General features: G+C 32.6%; 2 protein-coding genes across 8 annotated transcripts in view; one reads left to right on the top strand and one right to left on the bottom strand.

Annotated features, from left to right (window-relative positions):
* LOC143257432 (actin-binding LIM protein 3-like) overlaps positions 1 to 14901 on the top strand; it is an 85935-nt gene extending 71034 nt beyond the window's left edge. For 5 of the 7 annotated variants that reach the window (XM_076516097.1, XM_076516100.1, XM_076516098.1 and 2 more), the window contains 6 exons: positions 369 to 438; positions 1574 to 1608; positions 1788 to 1925; positions 3783 to 3854; positions 12625 to 12737; positions 13447 to 14901. In XM_076516097.1, the coding sequence (XP_076372212.1) occupies positions 369 to 438; positions 1574 to 1608; positions 1788 to 1925; positions 3783 to 3854; positions 12625 to 12737; positions 13447 to 13528 (510 nt within the window). In that variant the 3' untranslated portion in view covers positions 13529 to 14901. Of the gene's footprint in view, positions 1 to 368; positions 439 to 1573; positions 1609 to 1787; positions 1926 to 3782; positions 3855 to 4433; positions 7748 to 12624; positions 12738 to 13446 lie in introns of those variants that run through there. The other 2 variants (XM_076516103.1, XM_076516099.1) reach the window with 2 other exon arrangements.
* The window catches only part of LOC143257433 (matrix metalloproteinase-21-like), a 52530-nt gene continuing 45167 nt past the window's right edge, over positions 14874 to 22236 (bottom strand). The window contains exons 8-10 of the mRNA XM_076516104.1: positions 21039 to 21217; positions 17896 to 18120; positions 14874 to 17418 (exon numbers count right to left, since the gene is read on the bottom strand). Of these exons, the coding sequence (XP_076372219.1) occupies positions 17341 to 17418; positions 17896 to 18120; positions 21039 to 21217 (482 nt within the window). The 3' untranslated portion in view covers positions 14874 to 17340. The remainder of the gene's footprint in view (positions 17419 to 17895; positions 18121 to 21038; positions 21218 to 22236) is intronic.

Below are 22236 nucleotides of genomic sequence, written 5' to 3' on the forward strand. Positions count from 1 at the left end.
TTTGTCCCTTGTTTTGGGGCAAAAATTCCAAAACAAATAGACCATGTACACTTGAGACAGTTTACAGTTGACATACCCTAAATTATTGTAATCGAGCCATCCGACTTGAAATGATAAGCACTAACAAACGTACAGTGGATCGTCCTTATGGTAAGAAGTATAATATGAAACAATAAATCAAAGTAAAACATAATGTCCTTTGGTATACTAACTAGTATAACTTATTTAGAGAAAAGACAGTGAGTTGGGAAAAAACCAAAAGTCTAGGACTTGTCCCTTTCTTTGCACTCTATTTCTAGTTCAGTTTAATTGAAGCCTGCAGGTTATGAACAGATCATTTGAGTTTATAGTGTGAATTTCATTTTCAGACTGGTGATATAACATTTGGAAAATTGATGAATATTCAAAATGCAGACTTTAGTAGTGCAAGGTCAGATGGTAAGTTTTTTTTGTAGATGTGAGAGCTAACTTGTGTATTTGTGTTTTCAGAAACATACAGAACTTCTTGTGTATCCATCTCAGCTGTCCCATCTTCTAAGCTAAACTAAAACTATTAAAAAAAATAATAATAAAATTAAAGCCAGCTCATATCATTTGTATATCTATCAAGCTTTCATTTAAACTCACTGAAATTTACTTCCACCACAACATCAGAAGGCAATCCCTTCCATAGACCAACTACCCCTATTTTAAAAAATAAAATTCTTAACTTCAGATTACTTCTATTTTTCCTAAATCTATATTTGTGTACTTTAGTTCTACAGTTCTTGCTGGTAAATATGGAAAAATCTTGATACATCAACAATATCAATCCTATTTCTTTTACAGTCTTGAACACTTTAATCAGATCCCTCTAACTCTTCTTTTTTCAAGAGAAAACGTTGTTTATGACCAAAACATTTGCACCAGATGAAAACCTGGCATGCTGCACAGCTGAGGCATTTCATGGGAAAGTTCTGATGCTGGTTTGGACTTAACCAAGCTGTCGAAGGCTAGTAATGTCCAGTCCCAGTGCAGTACTACACCTGCTTTGACTCTTTAGCTTGAACAGACCCAATATTAAGTTTAAAACATAAGGATTTAACTTTAAAACTTAATCTCATGGGCTAAGTAGTTGTAGTTTATTTTTTTAATGTGTTTGATTAGACATTTTTTGATCTGTCTGTTAGAAATATTGGTTGGTCATTAAGACTAACTGCTTATATACAACAGTGAGTTTTGGATTGTTTAGGTGTTTTATTTCAATCAGAAATAATTTGGAACCAGTGTACAATGTATTTTAAAATATTTTAACCTATATATGTGTCTTGTTTACCTATTATATGTTTAACAAACCTTCTACACATTTATAGAAGGTTTGTTAAAAATGCAACACAAAATCCAATAACTTATTTTATAACTAGACGTATTTACTGAATTGCAGCTAGGTCTTAATCTAAAATGTATTGAAGTGTTTCTTCCTTGTGGTGACTTGTTGAAGTTGTATTTTTTATTCATTCCATGTATTTTATATAAAGATGAAATTACAAAAATGATCAGAAATCTTTGTTTATTTTCACTTCCTTTTCAACAGTTTCAGGTACTTCTGAACAAGATGAGCAAGCTTTGGTGAGTCTTGCATTTAAGATTTCTAAGTTATCTTAGATGATATTGGAAAAAGTTTGAAATATTAAATTGACAAGAAGATATCTACTGTATATATTTATGTGATTATTTTATTGAGTATCACCAAAATGTTTTTCATGTTTTATTTTGTTTGTTTGTGAAACTTTGTGTTTATTTTCCAGAATCACAATAGTGATGGTGTTTCACGCAGCACACCCATCTCTGATGTTTGTGGAGGCTTTCACTATGCCTCGTACGGTCCTCACTGGAGAAGCTCAATGCCAAATGTTAATTTTCACTTGTCTAATGAACCACCAAAGGTAACGTAACACTCGTGCCGATTATTTTCCCAAGAAAATGGAGAAAAGAAATCTATGTTGCTAAACTTGGACAATTATAATCATGCAGTCAGTTCTTACAAAAGTCACCCAGTGAAATTGTTGTCTTTTTTTAAACTTGCTTTATAAAGACTTTCATTTTTTTGAAAAGTGTAATCCTTATTGCTGGTGATAGAGTCGAGTTTTTCTGGAGCTCTCAGGCTAAACCAGACGAATTTATTTGAAAGTTTGTTATTTTGTAAGGAGTAACCCCAAAACAATAATCTAGATTCAGATTTTAAACTTGAGCCACACATGGAGGTAAGGGTAGAGAGAGAGAGAGAGAGACAGAGGAAAAAAGTTTTGGTAACATGTAATACTTCCATGGATTTACAGGCAACCTTGTTAGGATATAAAAGTTTCTTTGTTTAAGGTGGAATAGATATACAGGTTTCTTTGTATAGTTTTGATACTTTCATATTCAAGTCACCAAATGGGGTTTGAAGGGTCTCTCAGGATTGGCTACACTTTACATACAAGAGTTTGCATGAGAATGTAAGAGATGGTTTGTAGTAAGTATCTACATTTAGATTAAAAAAAAAAACAAATTTATATTGAACATCTTTATTACTGCAGTAGTTCACAGACCACTTGAATTTTTTTATATATATTGCCGAATCACAATAGCATCTACACACAATGCTGCCACTTCTTTCCTTTATTTTTGCAACCTCTCCACAGACCATGTGAAAGGAGCCCATAGACCACAGATTAAGAACTGCATTTGGTCTGCTGCTCTCGTGGATTTACTTGATAATTAACAAATACAGAAACAGTGGTTTAAGATAAGGTGTGAGGTTGTTCCCATTAATTTTTACAGAAGATTTACAAGGGATTTATAAAAGATTAAGGAAGTTTTATTTTAACTTTTCAAAGTTTAGTTGTTATTTACATTATAGAAGAACTTGGACAACAATAAATTACCAGAAACATGAGGATTTGATACTTTCAGAAAAAAAAGTTTAAACTAACACAGTGTCTTAGTCTGAAATAATTTTTGAATGATAAACATGGTAGAAACAAATGGTTCTGGGAATCTATTTAATAAAATAAATTTCCCTTTAAAAGATAAAGTAATTGTAGATTTTGTGTTATTTGATTAAAATATACATGCAGCTATATTTTTCTACTTTTGTATAGATGAGAAATAAACTGTAATAAATAAACATGTTCCAGTGATTTTTAGAATAAAACGAACTCAAACTTTAAAATAATCCCAGTTCAGGTTTGCCAAATAGAAAGGATTGTGTATGTTCTATTAATATGATTTTGGGGCCTCCAATTGTTGTTACAGTCAATGTTGGCACATTTCCTTAAGCTTCACCTGACTAATATGCATCTAGCAATAGTGCTATAGTATATTGTCCATTTTAAAAGATCCATCATTTAGGCTGTCATGTTCAAAACGTCATATCTCCTAACCTACTTTCCATAATATGTTTAGTATATAAAAATGGTTTCCCAAACACCAGTTTCAGTGGTGTGTCTGGTCTCTTGACCAGTATATCTATCTTCAAATGGAATAGCACAAATACCATTTCATTCTGCCATACAATATGAAATGTAATTCTGATATGTTTCAATTTGCTGCAGCTTTGTCTGTGTTGGTTGTCACATGACATGCTCATTTACATATTTAAAATCATTTTAGTATAATGTACTCAATCTTCTAGTAATTCTAACAACATTACTCAAACGTAGTATATGTTCTGTTTGTTATTTTTTTTACCAGACTTAGAACCCAGTAGTGAATATTGTATAAAAAACATTTTGTTTGATAAATTTTTTTCTCCTTTTTAGCTCTACCCATATCATCTTTTGATCACCTCTAATTATCGTTTACCACCAGATGTGGATCGATGCCACTTAGAGGTAAGAATTTACAGCCCTATTGATAAATGTAGTTTTGGACACTACTGTATCATATTAACATATAGGATGAATGTTACATCTTTGTATGGTCACAATGAATTAGATTCTTGTATCATGTTACTAACATATTACTGTAGCTAGGAACAATGTAAGGTTCTTGTATCATGTTACTAACATATTACTGTAGCTAGGAACAATGTAAGGTTCTTGTATCATGTTACTAACATGTTGCCATACTATTAAACTTGTTGTTTCATCATTCATTACACAGAGTAACTTTATTTTAACTTTACTTATGGTAAATGGAAAAATCTTAAAACCTACAGTGAGTAGTACTGGATCAAGATAATTGTAGGGCCTAGGTACCTTCTGTATGTAGGCCCTACTAGCTCTAAGTTAAACCAGAGATTAATTTCTAAGGAAAATTTTCATAGGCTCTGTGTCCAATAAATAATCTGGCCATGAGAGTGGGTTCTGTAAATTGTAATAGTGGTTTGAACTTTTCAAATTTTACTAATAACTCCTAGGTCTCTTCTCTGATTACTAGTTGATAAAAACAGTGTAGGAAAAGTTTAGTAGTTTTGTATGGAATCTTTATGTTATAGCCACCTATCAAATGAAGAGTTTCACCAGATATTTCACATGTCTCGCCTGCAATTCTATCGCATGCCAGAATGGCGAAGAAATTATCTGAAGCGGCGGGCCAAGCTGTTCTAACTAAATTCCTCCATCTTATAAGCTTTGAAGCTGTCAGTCAATTACTATAACTTCCTACATTTTACGACGAAGCACAGTTACTTTGTTAATAGAATATTTTACATGTAGAGTTGCATCTAGATCTTTAATTATAAAGTTCTTGGCTGTTGAATATGCAATTTTACTTTTGGGTATATAAGGAACAATTATGAATTTTATGATTCTGCTGAGATCATTTTTTCATTACGTGCAAAAACACTTTATCAAGTCATTCCTTAAACTTGAATTTTTTAAACTTTTTTTGTGGAGGTTCTAGTAGATTGAGAAATATGAAAAGTTGTACACAAATGTAGGTTTTTTATTTGTTTTGTTTTTAGTGCATGCACTTGTGTGTATAGTTCAGTGCATCCTATATCATTTGTGTTGGTGTGCTCTTGATAAAATTCCACATGGTTAATGTTTTGAGTGAATTAAACAAACAACGCAAAAGGAGTGGTTAAAATGGACAGGTGAACATTCACTGTTTTGGTATTATGTACTGTTCACAACTATGATGTAAAAACTCAATCACCTGTTCAAAATATTTTTGCAGGTGTTTATATTTACTTAATAGAACTTTTTGTTTCTTTTGAGCTGTTGAACATCTTGCAGCTCTTTTATTATGGGATATAATTGTTTGTTTGTGTCTCACAGTATCTATAGTTATTTTTATGAGTTATGAAAAGGATAAATTTTCAGAAGTTTTGTTGTGAGGGAGCAGCACTAAAGTGTACATATTATTAATTAAAGGAAGACTTGTTTACACAAATTGAGTTAGTTTATTTTTAAATGAATTATGGATAAACAAAACAAGGATATAGACTTCAAGAATACATCTGGTTAGATAGTGGTGGTGAAGTGTAAATATTGTTTTAAAGTAGGACAAGGTTAAAGGCGTATTGCATGTTTGGACAGCTTTTTTGGGGGGCATATTTTAATTTGTAATCTGATTTTTTTTTTTTAAATCTTTTTTGAGAATGTGTCCTTTTCAGTTACTAAAGCTAAGTTCTTAAATAGTTTGGATGAAGTATTTGTATGCTGGTCTTAAACAATTGTGTAATAAATTAAAATTATCAGATATTAACTGATTGTTTCAATCAGTTGTATTCTATTCAAAACAACTACCTTAACTGATTAAATTGTGTAAGACTTAGGTTCAAAATTCACGTGACTTGTTCACAGTTTAAAGTATTTTATTTCAAGACTTATGAACTACTTTCAAAGATTGATTTGATTTCATGAAAAAGTTTTTGTTTTTTGTTCTTTTTTTAGAAAGAAGCTACTGTTATGTATGTATAAGGACTTTTACAAAACAGTAAAGCTTTGTTTTTGTAAAAAGAAACTTTGGAACTGTGGGAACTTCTAGCTTAAATAAATATCAAGATATGTGTACTTTTAATATTTGACTTTCTGTAATACTCTGTACTGAGTTTTGCTGCCTTTCAGGAACCTGTAATAGAATTTCAGTAGCCATTATTTTAATATTAATTATAATCGAATGTTTGCCAAATACGAGTAGATATTTTCAACTCGTGTTTGTAATAAACTTTCATTGTGGCTGCTGTTTGTATATTTAAGCAATTCTATGAAGAACTTAGTATTTTTGTAAATTCTTTTTGAAATATTTGTCTAATCTCCAATCATTCTTTAATGTTTTGTGTGTTGTTTACAATTATACATATTGCCATATATTCTTGTACTGTTTGTTGTATGTGATTATGAAACGGAGAAAAAAAAGTCCCCCCCATAAAGAATTACCATTTTTATTGATATTAAAGTGCTTATTTTACTTGTCTGTGCTGTTATAATACACTCTGTGCTATTGGAAAGTTAGAGTGGTGCTCTCTCTAAATATTGTCACTTATGTGAAGTATGTCCAATATATGTTTATACATATTCATATAGAACTGAATAATTGTTATCAGTGGCTTAGAACAGGAATAAATACAAGTGTTTTTTTATCCATCAAGATTTAGGATACTTGTGTAGAATGGGTTTCTGTTTGTTACAAACTGTTCATAACTATTTGTATAGAATTGAAGCTTTAGAGACGAGAGTGAAACTAAGGATTGTTAACTAGAAATTACCGCAAAAAACGTTTTTCTCCACGTGGATTTCTATAAATTCAGTATTAATTTGTCAGTAATTTTAAAGATACTCAACTTTCTAATTTTGTTGTTACTGTTAAGATTATAACTGAAAAATAAAATGACATTTTTAAATGTCGAACTTCGATGCTAAAACATCAGAGCCGTTAAGGTGAATATTTGTGATAAAAACCACACGAGACCGATTCTGCACATTCCTTGTAATTATTCCTTTACAGAATTCGAATCGGAGACGTTTAGAAATAGCATATCGACTTTCTTTCTCTGTCTGCCACGTTGCCAGTTTTTAAGAAGTATTTCATTTAATATCTGCATATTAGTTATCATAACACTAGTTTTAAAAGCCGAAACAATAGAACCCTTAGGCCTAACGTTACTAGTTTTAAAAAAAACAATCAGAAAACTGGCCTCACGTTTATTTTAGTTTATCACTGGCTTAAAATATGAAATTATAAAAGAAAATACCATTAAAGGTTTTCATTTTTGTCTACCACAAGCCTCCGACCAGTAGATTTTCCAAACTACTTAGAAAGAAACTTGTGACAGAGACAGAGATTTTGAATGTTATTTTTAACGGTTCTCAGTTTCAGAATCCGTAATGAGCTGATGAGAAGGAATGTTTTTAAAAAAATTCTACAGGTTGGCGTGATTTCTATTAAAATTCAGCACTCTAAAATTCAGTACGCTACACAGAAAACAAAAATCGGTGAATGTGACGGACATTGCGTAAAAAAGAAATTATTTTTTCGTCATGAACCTACTGTAAAACCTGTCTTTTTCCTAATCATAAGAAGACTTGTTTTGAAGTGCTCTTTTCATGCGAGGAGATTTGCAGATTATGCAATATTTTTATTCCATTCAACATTTAAACTACGAAAAAATTATGGCAACTGTTAACATATTGAAATGGGAAGGGAAATTCTGAAGGTAAAAGAGAAAGTAAGATGTATTTGTTATTGAAATAAACGACAGTACTGCTTATGTGTTGCTTTTTGTTTTACATGTGTGACGTGTAAGAAGTATTACAAATAAAGAAACTTAACATGCTCAGCTGTTAGTTTTCTTACTACACAAACTTACGTAAAACGTAATATCTAGTTCCACACCTGAGAAATAACCCCACTAATTTTACATCCACGATAACGTGCTTGCATCTTTTTCTTTTAAAACTGAAACCAAAGAATTTGTGGTGATCGGTGTTATTTTTGTCAGATCCACAAGAGGTGTATCTCATTGAATCTAGATATTCATAACGTTATTTCGATGGTACATTTCAGATCTGTATAAAGAACGTGATAGCTATTACACATTTTCGAGTAGAAATGTTAGAATTTATCAAGAGATGGTTAATACGATGGCTTTGTTTAACGATAAAGAAAGTTTTGAAAATTATGTTAAACCTTGACGTATTTCAAATTTTGTGCTTCCTACCTACGTAAGCAGGCAAATACTACTTACCATAATGGTATTTTGTTAGTGTTAATTCCAATAAACTGTTATGGGTACGTTATTAGTGATAAAACACTGTTTATGGTAACTTATTAATGGTATCTTATCAGTATGTTTATATTTTCATTTGGCTAAACGCGTTTTTGTCTGGACTGTTCGTGGACTTAACATTTTTATGGAAGGTGTCATGTAACCTTCTCTCTTATTAACTTGTTAAAACAAAAACTATGGTAATTTATTTAATCTAACAGTTTACAAATGAGACATCATTAGACCCTCAATCCTTCATGTTATCAGACAGTTGCTACGTGGTTTAATATTCCACCGTGTGTGTAATGTATTCTGATGTATAATGTAACAGGACAGAATAAAGGACTGTCTGTCGTAGCCACTAGATGTCACCGTAGGTTTTACGAAAGTTCAAGATGATTTTTCTAAGTCCCATTCTTATAGCATGAAAAAAAAAAAAACAACGTAGAAACAAAAATCACTTGAATGTCAAGATGATACGTGATATTTACACCACCTTTTAAAATGAACCCAACCAAGGACTGTAAGAAAATATCTAATTTAAACTGACGCCACCTTTCCACACATTTATGCGACTTTTGTTTCGTTGAGAATTTTTTCGAATCCTTTCTTATGTTATAAAGAGTAGCCACGATGTCAAGAGAGGGAATTAGTTGACGGTTGGTTATATCACCCTCTTGAATGGCGGGTTGATATTGAAAATGAGTAATTCTAAGAACTCGACAGTGATCGCATAAATAACTTTGTTTCGCAAGTCTTTTTGGATAAGAAACTGTACCTTCTTCATAAATATTCTTTAAATAGTGCTGTTACCGTTTTTAAGGTGCTTGAAATATTCATAATTCCAATACCAGTGGACCAGAAGGGGTAGGAGAAAGTGAGATGCTTAACACACGTGAAACATCACTCGAGAAGGAGGTAAAAAAAAATGCACGTTTCCGCTGGCTAAACGTCGCTCTACGTTATATAAATGCTCGTGTGCGTTCCCTGGCTGAGCAAAAGACCCAACGTTGTAGGAATGAGGAGCTATTTCTGGTTTTTTCGCTGCATATTATTACTGTAATTGACAATTTGAAGACTAGGAGTTGTGACGTATGTTTTAAAAAGTACGCGGTCGTTTGGTAACGTCGTTTTCGAAGAGGATATTGGGCGCAGTTGCTTGGAAATTTGCCAAATATTCTTGCTATCAGGAAACACTTCAAACTCTTAACTATTCAGAGAGGGCTGGCGACATTCTTTTCAATATCGTCTATGGTTCTGAGATCTTTTGGATTGGGTGGGGAAAAAAAGATCGTAACAAGAAGTATGTTAGGTGGAGATTTTCTAGATTTTGCTATCACTCGCATAGTGTACTCACGGCCTAAAACTGTGGAGACCTCTTAATTTAGCGACAATGAGACATGAACAATACGGGTATGATAACTTCTAATCCACGTGTGATCTTTAGTCGTGGATCACATCAACTATTTCTTCTCTGTCTTAATTAGTTAAGGACAATACAATCCACTTTTATTAGGAAATAAAAACACTAAAACTGGGTACTAAGTGAAGTGATAACGTCATGTAGTAATGTTTTTAGTTATAAAATTCCTGCAAATAGGTTTTTGTTTCTTGATTTGAACGTAAAGCTACAAAACTGGCTATCGTTTCTCTTCTCACCGCGGGCATCGAAACCAAATTTTTAGCGTTATAAGCCTTCACATTTACCGTTGAGCCACCAGAACCAGAAGGTCTTACAAATAGGAAACCGAAGCTTTTATTAAAGCTTGTTTGTTAGGTTAATAAGTGATAATTCATTTTCCTTCATGTGTAAAATATACTTTTGTATTTTGTTTAGTACTAATAAGTTCACCTTTTCTGAACAACAAGATTTGATATGTTGTATAGAGATTCAAAAGCATTACATTCTATGAACAACTCCAGATAAATTACAATGGCGCATATAAAAATTTTAAATCCATATTTTGTATTTACGATAGTCGTTTTATGACAGTAAGCAGTACGAAGCTTGACAACAATGCACTACACTCTTCGATTGCTGGTAGATGGCAGCACAATAGCAAAAATGAATGCGGGATATCCTGGTTTATAATGTTGGTTGATTTGAACCCTTGTACGTAATTATTTTCTCTGGAGTTAATTGAAGATAACTTTGACAATATTTTGAGATTTAAAGATGCAGAAACTATGGAGGAAGCACCCTGGACATAATCACGGTATTGTGCGCTGAAAGTCACGTGACATCACTATAAGTCATTCACCATTTTATAAGTATTATTACAACTTTCAACATGAAAGTATTTCAGTATTCTACGCTTCTCTCGTTAAATGCTATTCACAAATTTATTGTTATTTTTCTTAGTGTGTTGAAGATACACGCATCACAACTATAGAAATATTTACTTCAATCTTGCTAAGTGTTACGTAATTTGAGTGTCACACAAAAGCTATAAGTACATAAAGTAAAGGAAGGAGAGGAAAAGTCATATGCATATATAAACAAGTACTAAAAAACGCTTCCTGCAAATATTAAGTATGATGCAGGGATGACCATGTCAAAAAAATTCTATAAGTAGAGCAGGTGACCCTCGACTCGTAATCTGAGAGTCACGGGTTTGAATTTTCGTCCCACCAAACATGCTCACCCTTTTGAGCCGTGAGGGCGTTATAAGTTACGGTCAATCCTACTAGTCGTTGGTAAAAGAGTAGCCCAAGGATTGGCGATGATGACTAGCTGCCATTCCTTTAGTTTTACTCTGCTAAACTTGGGATGGCTAGCGTAGATAGACCTCGTGTAACTTTGCATGAAATTCAAAAGCAAATCTATATAATTAAGTAGCTATTAAGTATCTTATGGTTAGAAGACACTGTGGAACTATATAGCACTATTCAGTTTAAATGGTTTTACTCAAACCCAAATTGGAATTAAACATGTAGATAAAAGTTATTCTTTGAAAGATTTGGCATCTTATGTAGTGATTCTTGTATGGTTTTATGTATTCATCCCAACCTTGTTCCTGCATTGTTTTGCCATCCCTGCACCACTTTACACTTACAGAATATATTTATTACTTGTTTTGTAACTTTTTTCCCCTGTTTGGAAGTTAGTTTGTTGTATAAACGTTGTGACGTATTATAATTGATTTCGGACGAGTTTCAAATTTATTGTCACGTTTTACGATTTCAAATAGCGTAAAACCGAGTTAACTTGTAATTCCAATTTAGAAATTGATTAAATGTCAATATGTATCAAATTTGATATTTGCAAACAAGATTTATATACACAATTTTCTTTCTCGATACAAATCTATTTTAATGTACAAACAACAATACTGTTTATAATAATGGTTTATATACACTCAGTTCTATATGGTTTTTAATCGACGGCTTATGGAGAGCGAATTCTATGTTGATATACAGGTACTCTTCTCTTGACGGGAAAGCTAGCTAGCTAGCTCAATTTTTGTGTGGCCTCACGCGGTTTATAAGCTCAGTTTTCACCGAGGCAGATGTCTAATGTCTTTGTAGAAATACCAACGTCTGAAGTTGAATGGTTTGTAATAGTCAAAATCTATAAACGTACCTGGTCAAATATTTGTAGTTTTCCATTTAATAAATGTTTATCACAATCTTTGCTTCCGAAGTTTGTAGCATACTGACTGTAGCAAACCAACAATATTAAACTTGCGATTTATAAACTTTAAGGCGAGGTTCTCAAAAGTTCAGTTGGCAATAATACTGGCAATATCTTGTATTTTTACACCACAGATCGTAAATTGTTGATTCTTATACTCGAGAATCTACAAATTTAGAGAATAGACGAGACTCACAATATATGTTTAACAATAACTTGCATTTTTAAATATTAAACTAAATATACAATAAATCTTTTACAACGTGTGTAATTTAATATTTTGTGTGTAAATTTTTTTCTACTCTTTCATTTCATACATTATATTGGGGCTTGCTCCTGAAAAACACAGATTGTATAGTATACACATCATTCAATATTCTGTATTTTATAATCATATAATGTTCATCCGTTATTGGCTGGTAATTCCTATTTTACTATGTATTTAAGATTTTCAAAGGAACACTACATTTATGTACGAAAGCTAACGTCAAAGGGTAATGAAAACATAGTTTTATATTAGAATTACCATTTTTATAGCTTATACTAAGCACTGCCGTGCTTTGTGATGACCTGTTCAATAGTACTAAAGCCACATTTATTGGTTAGCTTGAGAAAAAGAGATATATGACACTTTGGCTCTTTAGCTAGTGCCCAATACTTCACTTTAACAACGTTTTTCAATGATAATAGAAGTGTCACAAGCTGAAACACTCGATCACAGCAAGTAATGTTCAAATAAGGTGATAGATCAGCTCTAGAAGTTATTTTATAAGCATCGTAGATTAACAGTTTCAATTCTAGCTTTTTGTTTTAGCTTATCCTTACCTATGAAGTGCTTCGTAACGTGTGTGTGTGTGTAATTCATCTTCTGTGCTATCAATTAGTGCCTTTTTATCATACTGGAGGCTGGAATGCTAACTTCAAGAGGTAAGTTTTCAACTTACCCCAAAGTGGTAGTACCTTATTTTCTCATAGTTATTTCAATTAATTTTTCTTTAATTTGGAAAACATCTATAAGTTATCTTAAAGATAAAACATAGTATGTATTTCCTTTTTAAAAAGGCATTTAATTATTTTTAAGATTAAAAATGTCTCGTTACATTTGGAGATTATCAACCACTAATGTTATCAGAGGTCGAGTACGCTACTTTAAGACGCTTTTGGAGACTCGCTAATTTGTTACATTTTGTGTTGACATATCCATTCATGCTGGATCTGACGTCCGTGCAGCATAGTTTCGTAATACTGACATGCCCAAAGTACCATTCCTCCTTGCATGCTTTCATAATCCATTTATTGCACAAAAACGACGATTTCCCGGCATCCACTTCAACAGTCCAATTACACATAAATACATCGGAGCAATGTCCATTTTTTCATATGTCTTTGTATATAATGTAATGAATATTTATTTCATTCTTTGACTACTTGAAACATGCGGATATCTTTCTTCTATTATGTTTCCTACTATTACTTGGTGTACGTGGACGGCTTTTGAAACTGACCTTTATGTTCGTAGATTCTCAATCGTTATACGATGCTGCACTTTGCTCATAATGGAAGGGTATTACTTATTGCACATCTGTTTTTGGTAGTCCTTGGTTCCATAGTTGATCCATATTCCTTTACTTTTCAGTTCTCTCAAGTACAAGGAATATCCTCGTTTTGAAAAATCCAAATCTTCGATCCGAACATTTATGAAGAATCTAAGTACGTGAATGTTATATGTAGAAACGGGCTGTTATACCTTTTTCCAAAAAGCGATAAATTATCGGTGGCATTACATTGACTTTGAAATCCAAACAACGACAGAACCTTATTTTGATACATGCCTTTTCCATTTCGACTTTGTGGCGGCTACGGTTTGTCACGTGACTTGAACACAAAATTATTTTTATATCACGTACACGAGTTATAAAGGCAATACCGTGTGATAAAAAAAGTACAGTTTCGGAATTTAAATTAAACGACCTCTAAGTGTCTAAATTTAGAACACTTTATAGAATTTTGTAATTATTGCCCTTCATTCTCAAGAGTAACTTGCCACATAATGGTGAAACCAATAATTCTCACAAACGTCAGTACTATTGTTTTCACATGATAATCGATCGTTTCTTCGTAACTTACAGTATGATCAGGAAATTTAAAAACAACTCACAGAAAGCTGTCTCATTGTTACGTGTTACAACTAAGAATATTTTTATTACCGTTGTTCAATTTGCCAAAGAAACAAGCCAACAATTCTTGGTTTTGTTAACCAGTTTAATGAATTACTGTACATAAAGTCGAAGTATTTTCCCATGTTTACCACTCTCATACCACTAAATCAAACTTCCTTTTTTAAAAGCAGTTTATTTCAACAGGACTAAAAAATACAAAACTGACAACAAATCTTACAAGTAGGATCGATGTAGCGTGAACTACATCTTTCAACAGTTGATGTATTTAGAATTGAAAACTACACATTATCTTTTTGAATAGAACACTACTTTCCTACAGACCTTCAACTGATAAACGATAAATGTTTTGTACGGCGTGCTTTGTTAACAGTGTAGCCCCCTAAACAAACACACACACCCAGTGTTAGGTATGTTAAACATTAGCCCGAAAATGGATAACCTCAGTAATTAACCCAGTAATGGATATACTCATTTGTTTCGAAACCTTTGTACAAAACGATATCAAACACTAAGATAAAACCTTTATCTTATACAACTAAAGCTGTATTGAAAGCGAATGTTTTCGTACAAAATAACGTATTGTGTTTTATCTTGGTTTGACAAATTAGGCTTAACTGACTCTTAAAGAATTTTCTTCATTCAACGCTTGTTTTAAGCTTACAATATACGTATTTGCTTATCGCCATATATTACTCTCCATGGAGAATTACTAGTTTCTAAGAAGAGTATTTTTATGCACGACAATATTTAGTGTAGTAAATATATTACCGAAGGCGACAGAACCAAGGTGGCAGTGTCTTAACAGGTACTATGTTTGTAGTAAGGTCTTGTATGTTCAATACTGTATCAAGTATTGTGCACTTTTAAACATTGTCCAAACCCAGTTTTAAATAAATATCTTTACACATGTGTCCAATTGCTATTGTTTTCAAAAATACAACCTCTAAAAGTTTAATCTGACCTTTTTTTTTAATTTTTTAATTAAAAGGCGTAAGTGTATGTATAAATATATATATTTATATATATTTACAAGTAAACAAACACAACAGTGTTAAACACAGAAGTCATGAGATAAGAACGTGTAGCTAGTACAAACGAGTTCGTGTTCTTAAACAGATAAAAACATCTATATACATCGAATATGAATATACATATGTTCATATAACAACAAGCCACAGTTAATACTGTTTTGTCAAGGCACATTGCTTCAAATAACTAAATGAAAGATTAATATTAATTAAGGGTAACGCGAAAATACTAAATTATAAAAAAAAGGTAACTGTTTCGACCGTCAATATTTGTAAAATAATGAAAAAATTAAACCCTTAAATATTTAAGCACATAAAAATCAATGCTAAATTCTATTTGCCTATGCGACACCAAGTTTTATCGCAATCAAGTGCTTTGGTCTTTAGTCGGTTGAAAAGTACGTTAGCCTAGTAGAATATTGCTTCCACAGTAAGGAATTCTAAATAAATTACACACAATTACACATTTATATAAATTCAGAATATTAAAATTTTTGTAAAATGAAATTTTAGGCTAGATTTTATAGTGAAATACAAACAGATAAAACACCAGTCATATTTAAAACATTTAATATTAAGTCCATTATATTTTTAAAATTATATTATTCATTTAGTCCGTTAGAGTTTCTCCAAGGAAAAGTGTATAACAATACTTCTACCATATTATATTGTTGCCGTTGACGCAGACCTCTTCAGGGCGGTAGGCACAAGACACAGTAGTAGTAATTGGAAATGGTTATTTAGCTACTGTTATAGACTACAATGGCTTCGAATATCACTCTATAAGGAAAATTGACACTTTTCGTTCGTTATTCATATATTTGTTTTAATAATTTCGTATAAAATATTAGGTTCCCTTATGAAGCTTTAATATAAATAGAAGTACGTTTTTAAACCTGTTATTAGTTCCATAAGATAAACTGGTACTTTGTTATAATCATTACAGTATTACAAGAGAAACACCGATTTTAAGATACATACATAAAACTATTAAATAGCTAAAAATATACGCGAAAAACAGGAGTCCTAACACAGGTGACGATAAACTGCTGTTTGATAATATGGTACGTAGTAGAAACTATGTGATGTTTCATTAAAGTAAATATACAGATTAAGAAGGAGCGAAGTTATATCACTATATCTAAAGCAACGTAGAAATTAGTTATCATATATTAAGCGTGCACGCTTGTATACACACACACAGAGGAGAGGGGTTATGTACACTACCCATAACCACATAGTTACTGCCATACAAGGATCAGAATAAAAACCGATAAAAAATATTTATTACACACACTCGAGATATTTCGTTCGAAAACACTAGTTTAGTCGTAATTCAACTTAATTGAGTCTATGTCGTCAATATGTAAGAGAGGCCTACTGATCGAGATACGTACGTTAGGCCAGTACTAACAATAAGGAAGTTTAATTCGTTGTTCCTTGTAGTTTCATTTGTCGAGTCAATGTAGAACTAAAGGTTTATTTTTGTTATATTACTGACAATCGAAACATCTGTATGAAATCGATACTTTCTTTAAATTTAAAAATTTCGCTTTATATATTCTGAAATATTATAAATATATGGTCACGCCATTCTATTGATGCGACGCTCACTGTAAAAAGGCGACCGACAACACACGTACCAAGAAACCAATTGATTGTACAATAGTTTTTTGGGATATATAAGTTGAGGCCTAAAGTATAACTCATAAAATACTTAAATAACCAACAACATACTTACATATTTCTTATGAACAACTTTAGAGCTCATGTTAAAACACCAAGAAATAAATGTGGAACCAAACATATTATTCCATTTACCATTTGTCAATGAGTTATTATCGGTGTCACGGATTTCCACCCCTCATAGGCAACCATACACGAGGAGAAATCGAAATAACACAACTAGGCTTCATGAATAGTTCATAAACATAAAGTATGAATGATACATATTCTATATAACTTTAGGATCACTTTGTAAGTTAACACAACTAGGCTTCATGAATAGTTCATAAACAAAGTATTAATGATACATATTCTATGTAACTTTAGGTTCACTTTGTAAGTTAACGAAACTTAGCTTTATGAATAGTTCATAACATAAAGTAGTGGTCTCATTGATACATTTCCTATGTAACTTGAGGATCACTGAGTAAGTTAACAAAATTAGGCTTCATGAATAGTTCATAAAGTAGTGGTATCAATGGTACATATTTTATATAACAAAACTAGGCTTCATGAAAAATTCATAAACATAAAGTTATGGTGTCAATGATACATATTCTATATAACTTTGGAGTAATTATCTAAGTAAAAGTAGTTTCAAAATACCTTAAAACAAACCTTTACATGGCTGCAGTATCGCGTGTTTATCGTCAATAGAAACAATATTTCGTCCTCCTATGGAAAGAAAAGTACTTTTTGTTTTTACTATTTCTGAGTAGGGCTGGATTACTGTGGTCATTTCCTACATCTATAAAAGTACAATTACATTTTTACAATTTATGCAATCATGTTAATATTAATACTTATACTGTCCTTTAATGGCCAACACCTATCGGATGTATGTGTACGGTGTTCACGTATCTTAAGAATGTCATTTACGTGCAGTTACAGTTTAAATCGTTAACGAGTTTCAAGTTAAAAGTCTTCAACTAACTGTCTTCTGTGAGATGACCGAAAATTAATTAGTCCAGGTGTTCTAACCAACCATCAGCGTTTGGATTCGTGCTAGTGCGGGTGATGTCTTTTAAAAAGATTTAACCTGGGTTGCCATTAGCAACCACCTTAGATACAAACACAATCGCTAACACGTCATCATAGCTCTACTTCGCAAATGTCATACCATTTGGAAGAGATTGGCCAAGGCCCAGCTACCTCATTTAATCGTTTCCTGCCTAGCGGTTGGAAAGCTATGTTTTTCCAGAACTGATTTCCTTTGAAAAAGAACATGGATCGATGGGTATAGGAATAGTATACAGCATCCAAGTTGTCTGGAAGGTTGGATTCGTGACTTTTAGCAGGAAATTCTTTGGTGATTTCTCTTGGATACCCTGGGAGACAACAACCCTCATCCCCACGATTCACGTCATAAGCATAAACCTTTGGGTAGCAACAAATAAATGAAAAGAAAACAAATTAATTAAAGTAAAACTTTAAAATACAATATACATAAAGTAATATCATTTGTATTATTGATATATATATATATATATATACATAAAATAACCAAAGTTGGACTAGTTTGTTAATATATTGATTACTAAATCACAAAATATATTTTAATGACCCTGTTTTACAAGTCTTAAATATAAACTCAAAAATGTGAAAAATAATAAATTGAAAAGATGGAACATAGAGGGGGTATATACACAAAAACGGAACAGATGAAACAAATAAATATATTACAGGAATAATGTACATCATTACACCAGATTTAATTATAATAATTAAAAACACCAAAATAAATTAATTATGCATGAAAAGTCATATGTGAAAAAATATATCCCTGAGATCCACGTTCCTCCAACAGTACTATAAAAATAATTTAAAAAATTCAAATTTCTATCTCGCGACTCTCTCTCTGGCGGTTTTTTTTTTTCACAAACTAGGTCACGAGAGTACAACCTCAGGTGTTTATAAATTTACATAATCTGCTACGTTACTAATACGTGTACGTCACCGCTAGAGAGGCTGGTGTCAGTTTCACCATGCATATACATACACACGTGTAGATTTTACTCAAAATAGGTTTGGTGCGAAGTTCACTAGCCGTCTCTAATTTAGCAGTGAAAGACTAGAGAGAAGGCAGATAGTCATCACCACCTCTTGTGCTACTCTTTTACCAACATCCCACGGCTAAAAGGACTAACATGTTCGGTTGGACAGAGATTCAAACCCGCGACCCTCAGATTGGCTCAACATACAACTGATAATGTAGTAGACAAGTTAGCGACTGAAACTAAGTACAACTAAAAATCATAGATAAACTAAACGACAGAAAGAAATAATAAATGAACGATAAACACAACCATAATAATAATAACAAATAAACATGAAATTTTCGAACTCGTATATTGACAGTACTAAATCACACACAGTTAAAGTTTCAGAACGTATAATCTCTATCACACTACAAAAATACAGTTTATAGAAAATGAAGGTGTGTTACGGTTTTTGGAGCAGTGGCAATATGTGCTCTAAACAGACAAACCTAAACTGGAATTGTATGATTCAACTAGAGGGTATATGTCTGTAAGTGAATAAAACGCTGCAAAACTAACTTTTTCTTCGGATTTTCCATTCAGTGGGGGTCGCCGTACGTGTTGCCCTCCCCAATCCTTTTTATTCCTTGCGAGGTCTTCTGCAATTCCATTCTCAACCATGTGTTGTGAACCCCCCACCCACTTTTCAATATTTTACCGACCATTCCCGTCTCTTCTTTCCACCTCATATCCTTTCCTTATTACATGACTAAACGTGTTCACACTCGTTTCTCCTGCACTACAGACACTTCTTTAATTTCCTTGTCAGCGACCCTCCTTCCTCACCAACAACCATCTCAGCGTTCTCACTTCTGTTCTCAATAACAAGTAAATTTTTTTATTCTTTAGGGTTCAAGACTTAGCTCCATACAGGAGCACCTGCCTAGTCATGGTTTTATACACTTTCAATGCCCTTGATAACCTGTTATCACAGATGATTGTGACCACTCTCTTCCTGCCTACCTGGGTTCAATCTTTCACAGCTTTCTCACTTTTTTTTCCCCCTTTATATTGTACTTCTCAAATAACTACTCTCTTCTACCCGATCCAGAAGCTTCCCGTTTACATCTGTGGTTTTAATCTTCTACCGTTTACAACAGTGGTCTCAACCTTCTTTTCCCTACCTCATCCACTCACTACGACTTCCGTTTTTTCTGGTATTCACTCTTAAACCTCTTCCTTCTAAACTCTTCTGCCACATGTTAACTTACATTTATATCTTCTGTTCAAGTTTAGCTGTTAAGACAAGGTCTAACAGCCCCAACACAGTTCCCTTACGACACTTATTACTCAAGACGTCAGTGATAACAATGAACAAGGGGGTTAGCTAATAGCTGACCCTTAATGTAGCCCAAAGTTTATTCAAAATGCAAAATGAATGTCTCGTGCTAAATGTCAAGCCTGAAAGAAACTGTGCAATGGTTGGAGGTACAATACCCGTGAATGGTATTTGCAATATTCCCTAAATTGATGGAATATTGGATCATCATAAGCACCACAGTATGTCAATCCATCGTACTATACCTTCTGGAAAGAAGCTGATTTGACAGAATTTCATGTGTCAAGAACACAATGACCCCAAACATGCTTCCAAGAAATGTCAAGATATCTTCGGCGAATGGAATGGCCACCATAAAATCCAGACCTTAACTTCATAGAACATATCTGTGATTTTTTGGATTCCATGTGTTTGAACAAAATACCAACTGTACTAATGAAAGCCTTTGGAGCCCAAAAAGGAAATAAATCACACCAGAAACTTTAATGAACTACTACAGACACAATGACATTAAAGTGTTGTGTTGTTACTGACATCAAAGAAGGTCACACGTTAAAAGAAACTTACATTATTTATATGATGAAAAATATGAATACCAGAAACACGATATGGATTGGTTCAGTTTACATGATGGTTCAATAAATATTACTAACTTGTGTATAACACTAAAAGGTTCTTTACAAACACCGTACGGCAAGTCTTTTTTTTTTTTAGGGGTGGACGAGAGGTTAATGAAACTATGGGGACTGGAAAAAAGAAGCCATGTCTCCAATAGACCCCCTGTAGTTACACTTTACTATCAGCAATAATTAATTTATAATCCCACATTGTGATGAGACGGCTAATCGACAGTCTATGCATAAATATAGTAATATGTAACCCAGGGCCTAATTAACACATCATCATGTGTTGGTTGGAATTTAAAAAGAGGTTTAATTTCAGTATGAACTATTCCACTAATCAAATAAGAAACTTACGAGTTTTCCTTTGAAAAAATATAAGTTTCCATCACGTTGGTCAAAATATACGCTGTCGATGTTTCCGGGTATGCTTGAAAACCGTGAACCTTGGATGCTACGAAAATTGTCTTTAATACCCTTAGGGTAACGTTCAACAACTGAATGTTTTTCACTGTCATACTTGTAGTAGTAAGGACCTAATCAATATAAAAACAAACACTACAATTATTTTCTACGGAGAACAAGTCTGTATAATAGATCAAAAAACACATTATGTTAAATAATTTTCACGATTTAGTTTATTTTTAACATATTTAAAACTGTTTGAGAGTTGTATTTATTTCACATTAAAAACCGCTTTAAAACTAGATAATACGTTAACAACTACCTCAAAACTAGATATTATGTTAGAACTATTTTAGAACTAGGTGCTATGCTAAAAACTGCTTTCAATTAGATAATTTGACATTTCTTTCAGCGTTGTTTTAATGATTAACAGCGGTGGCCTAACTGATGAGGCAATGTATTATAACTCCTGTAAGTAACTACGTGAGAAAAATATATTTAATTATACCAGGTTCGTTTTTAGATTCGATATAAGAACGTAGTTTGTTCTAAGATTAATCTCCCAGCTACATAGTTATCTTTAGATACAAAGTAAATATTAAACTCTCGCGTTTTAATAGTTCTTTATTTATCTACAGGTTTGTTTCAGATATGCATGAAAAATTTCACTAATTTTGATGTAATAGATTAAGAGAAAGGGAGTTAGTTTAAAACACCCATCGCCAACTGTTGGGATGCTGTAATCGAACAGTTAAATTTGTCTATCACTCCGAAAACGCGTCCATGGCCCCAAGGTGCAAAGAGTAACTTTACTGCAAAGGGACGCGAACCGCGGTCCTTCAGATTCACTATTTTCATGATGATAGAAAATTACAAATTCTCATGTGATTAGCATTCCACTTTTTAAAGCGTTATTTAGCGAGTCCTATATTCGAGGTATATATCAGTGGAGGAGCTAACCTGTCTTTACAACAGCCTAACAGGTACCAAGAACTATAATAACAGTCCAACAACAACCAATAAAATATAAGATGAATATTTGGAAGACCCCTTGGAGACGACTAAAAAAGTGACATAGAAGATGGTTACTAATGATGTCCAGTGTAGTTACAAATAAAACTCTGCATATGAAATAATTACATCTGAAACT

Source organism: Tachypleus tridentatus, chromosome 7 (assembly GCF_004210375.1).
Source record: "Tachypleus tridentatus isolate NWPU-2018 chromosome 7, ASM421037v1, whole genome shotgun sequence".
In the NCBI taxonomy this organism is placed as follows: Eukaryota; Metazoa; Arthropoda; class Merostomata; order Xiphosura; family Limulidae; genus Tachypleus; species Tachypleus tridentatus.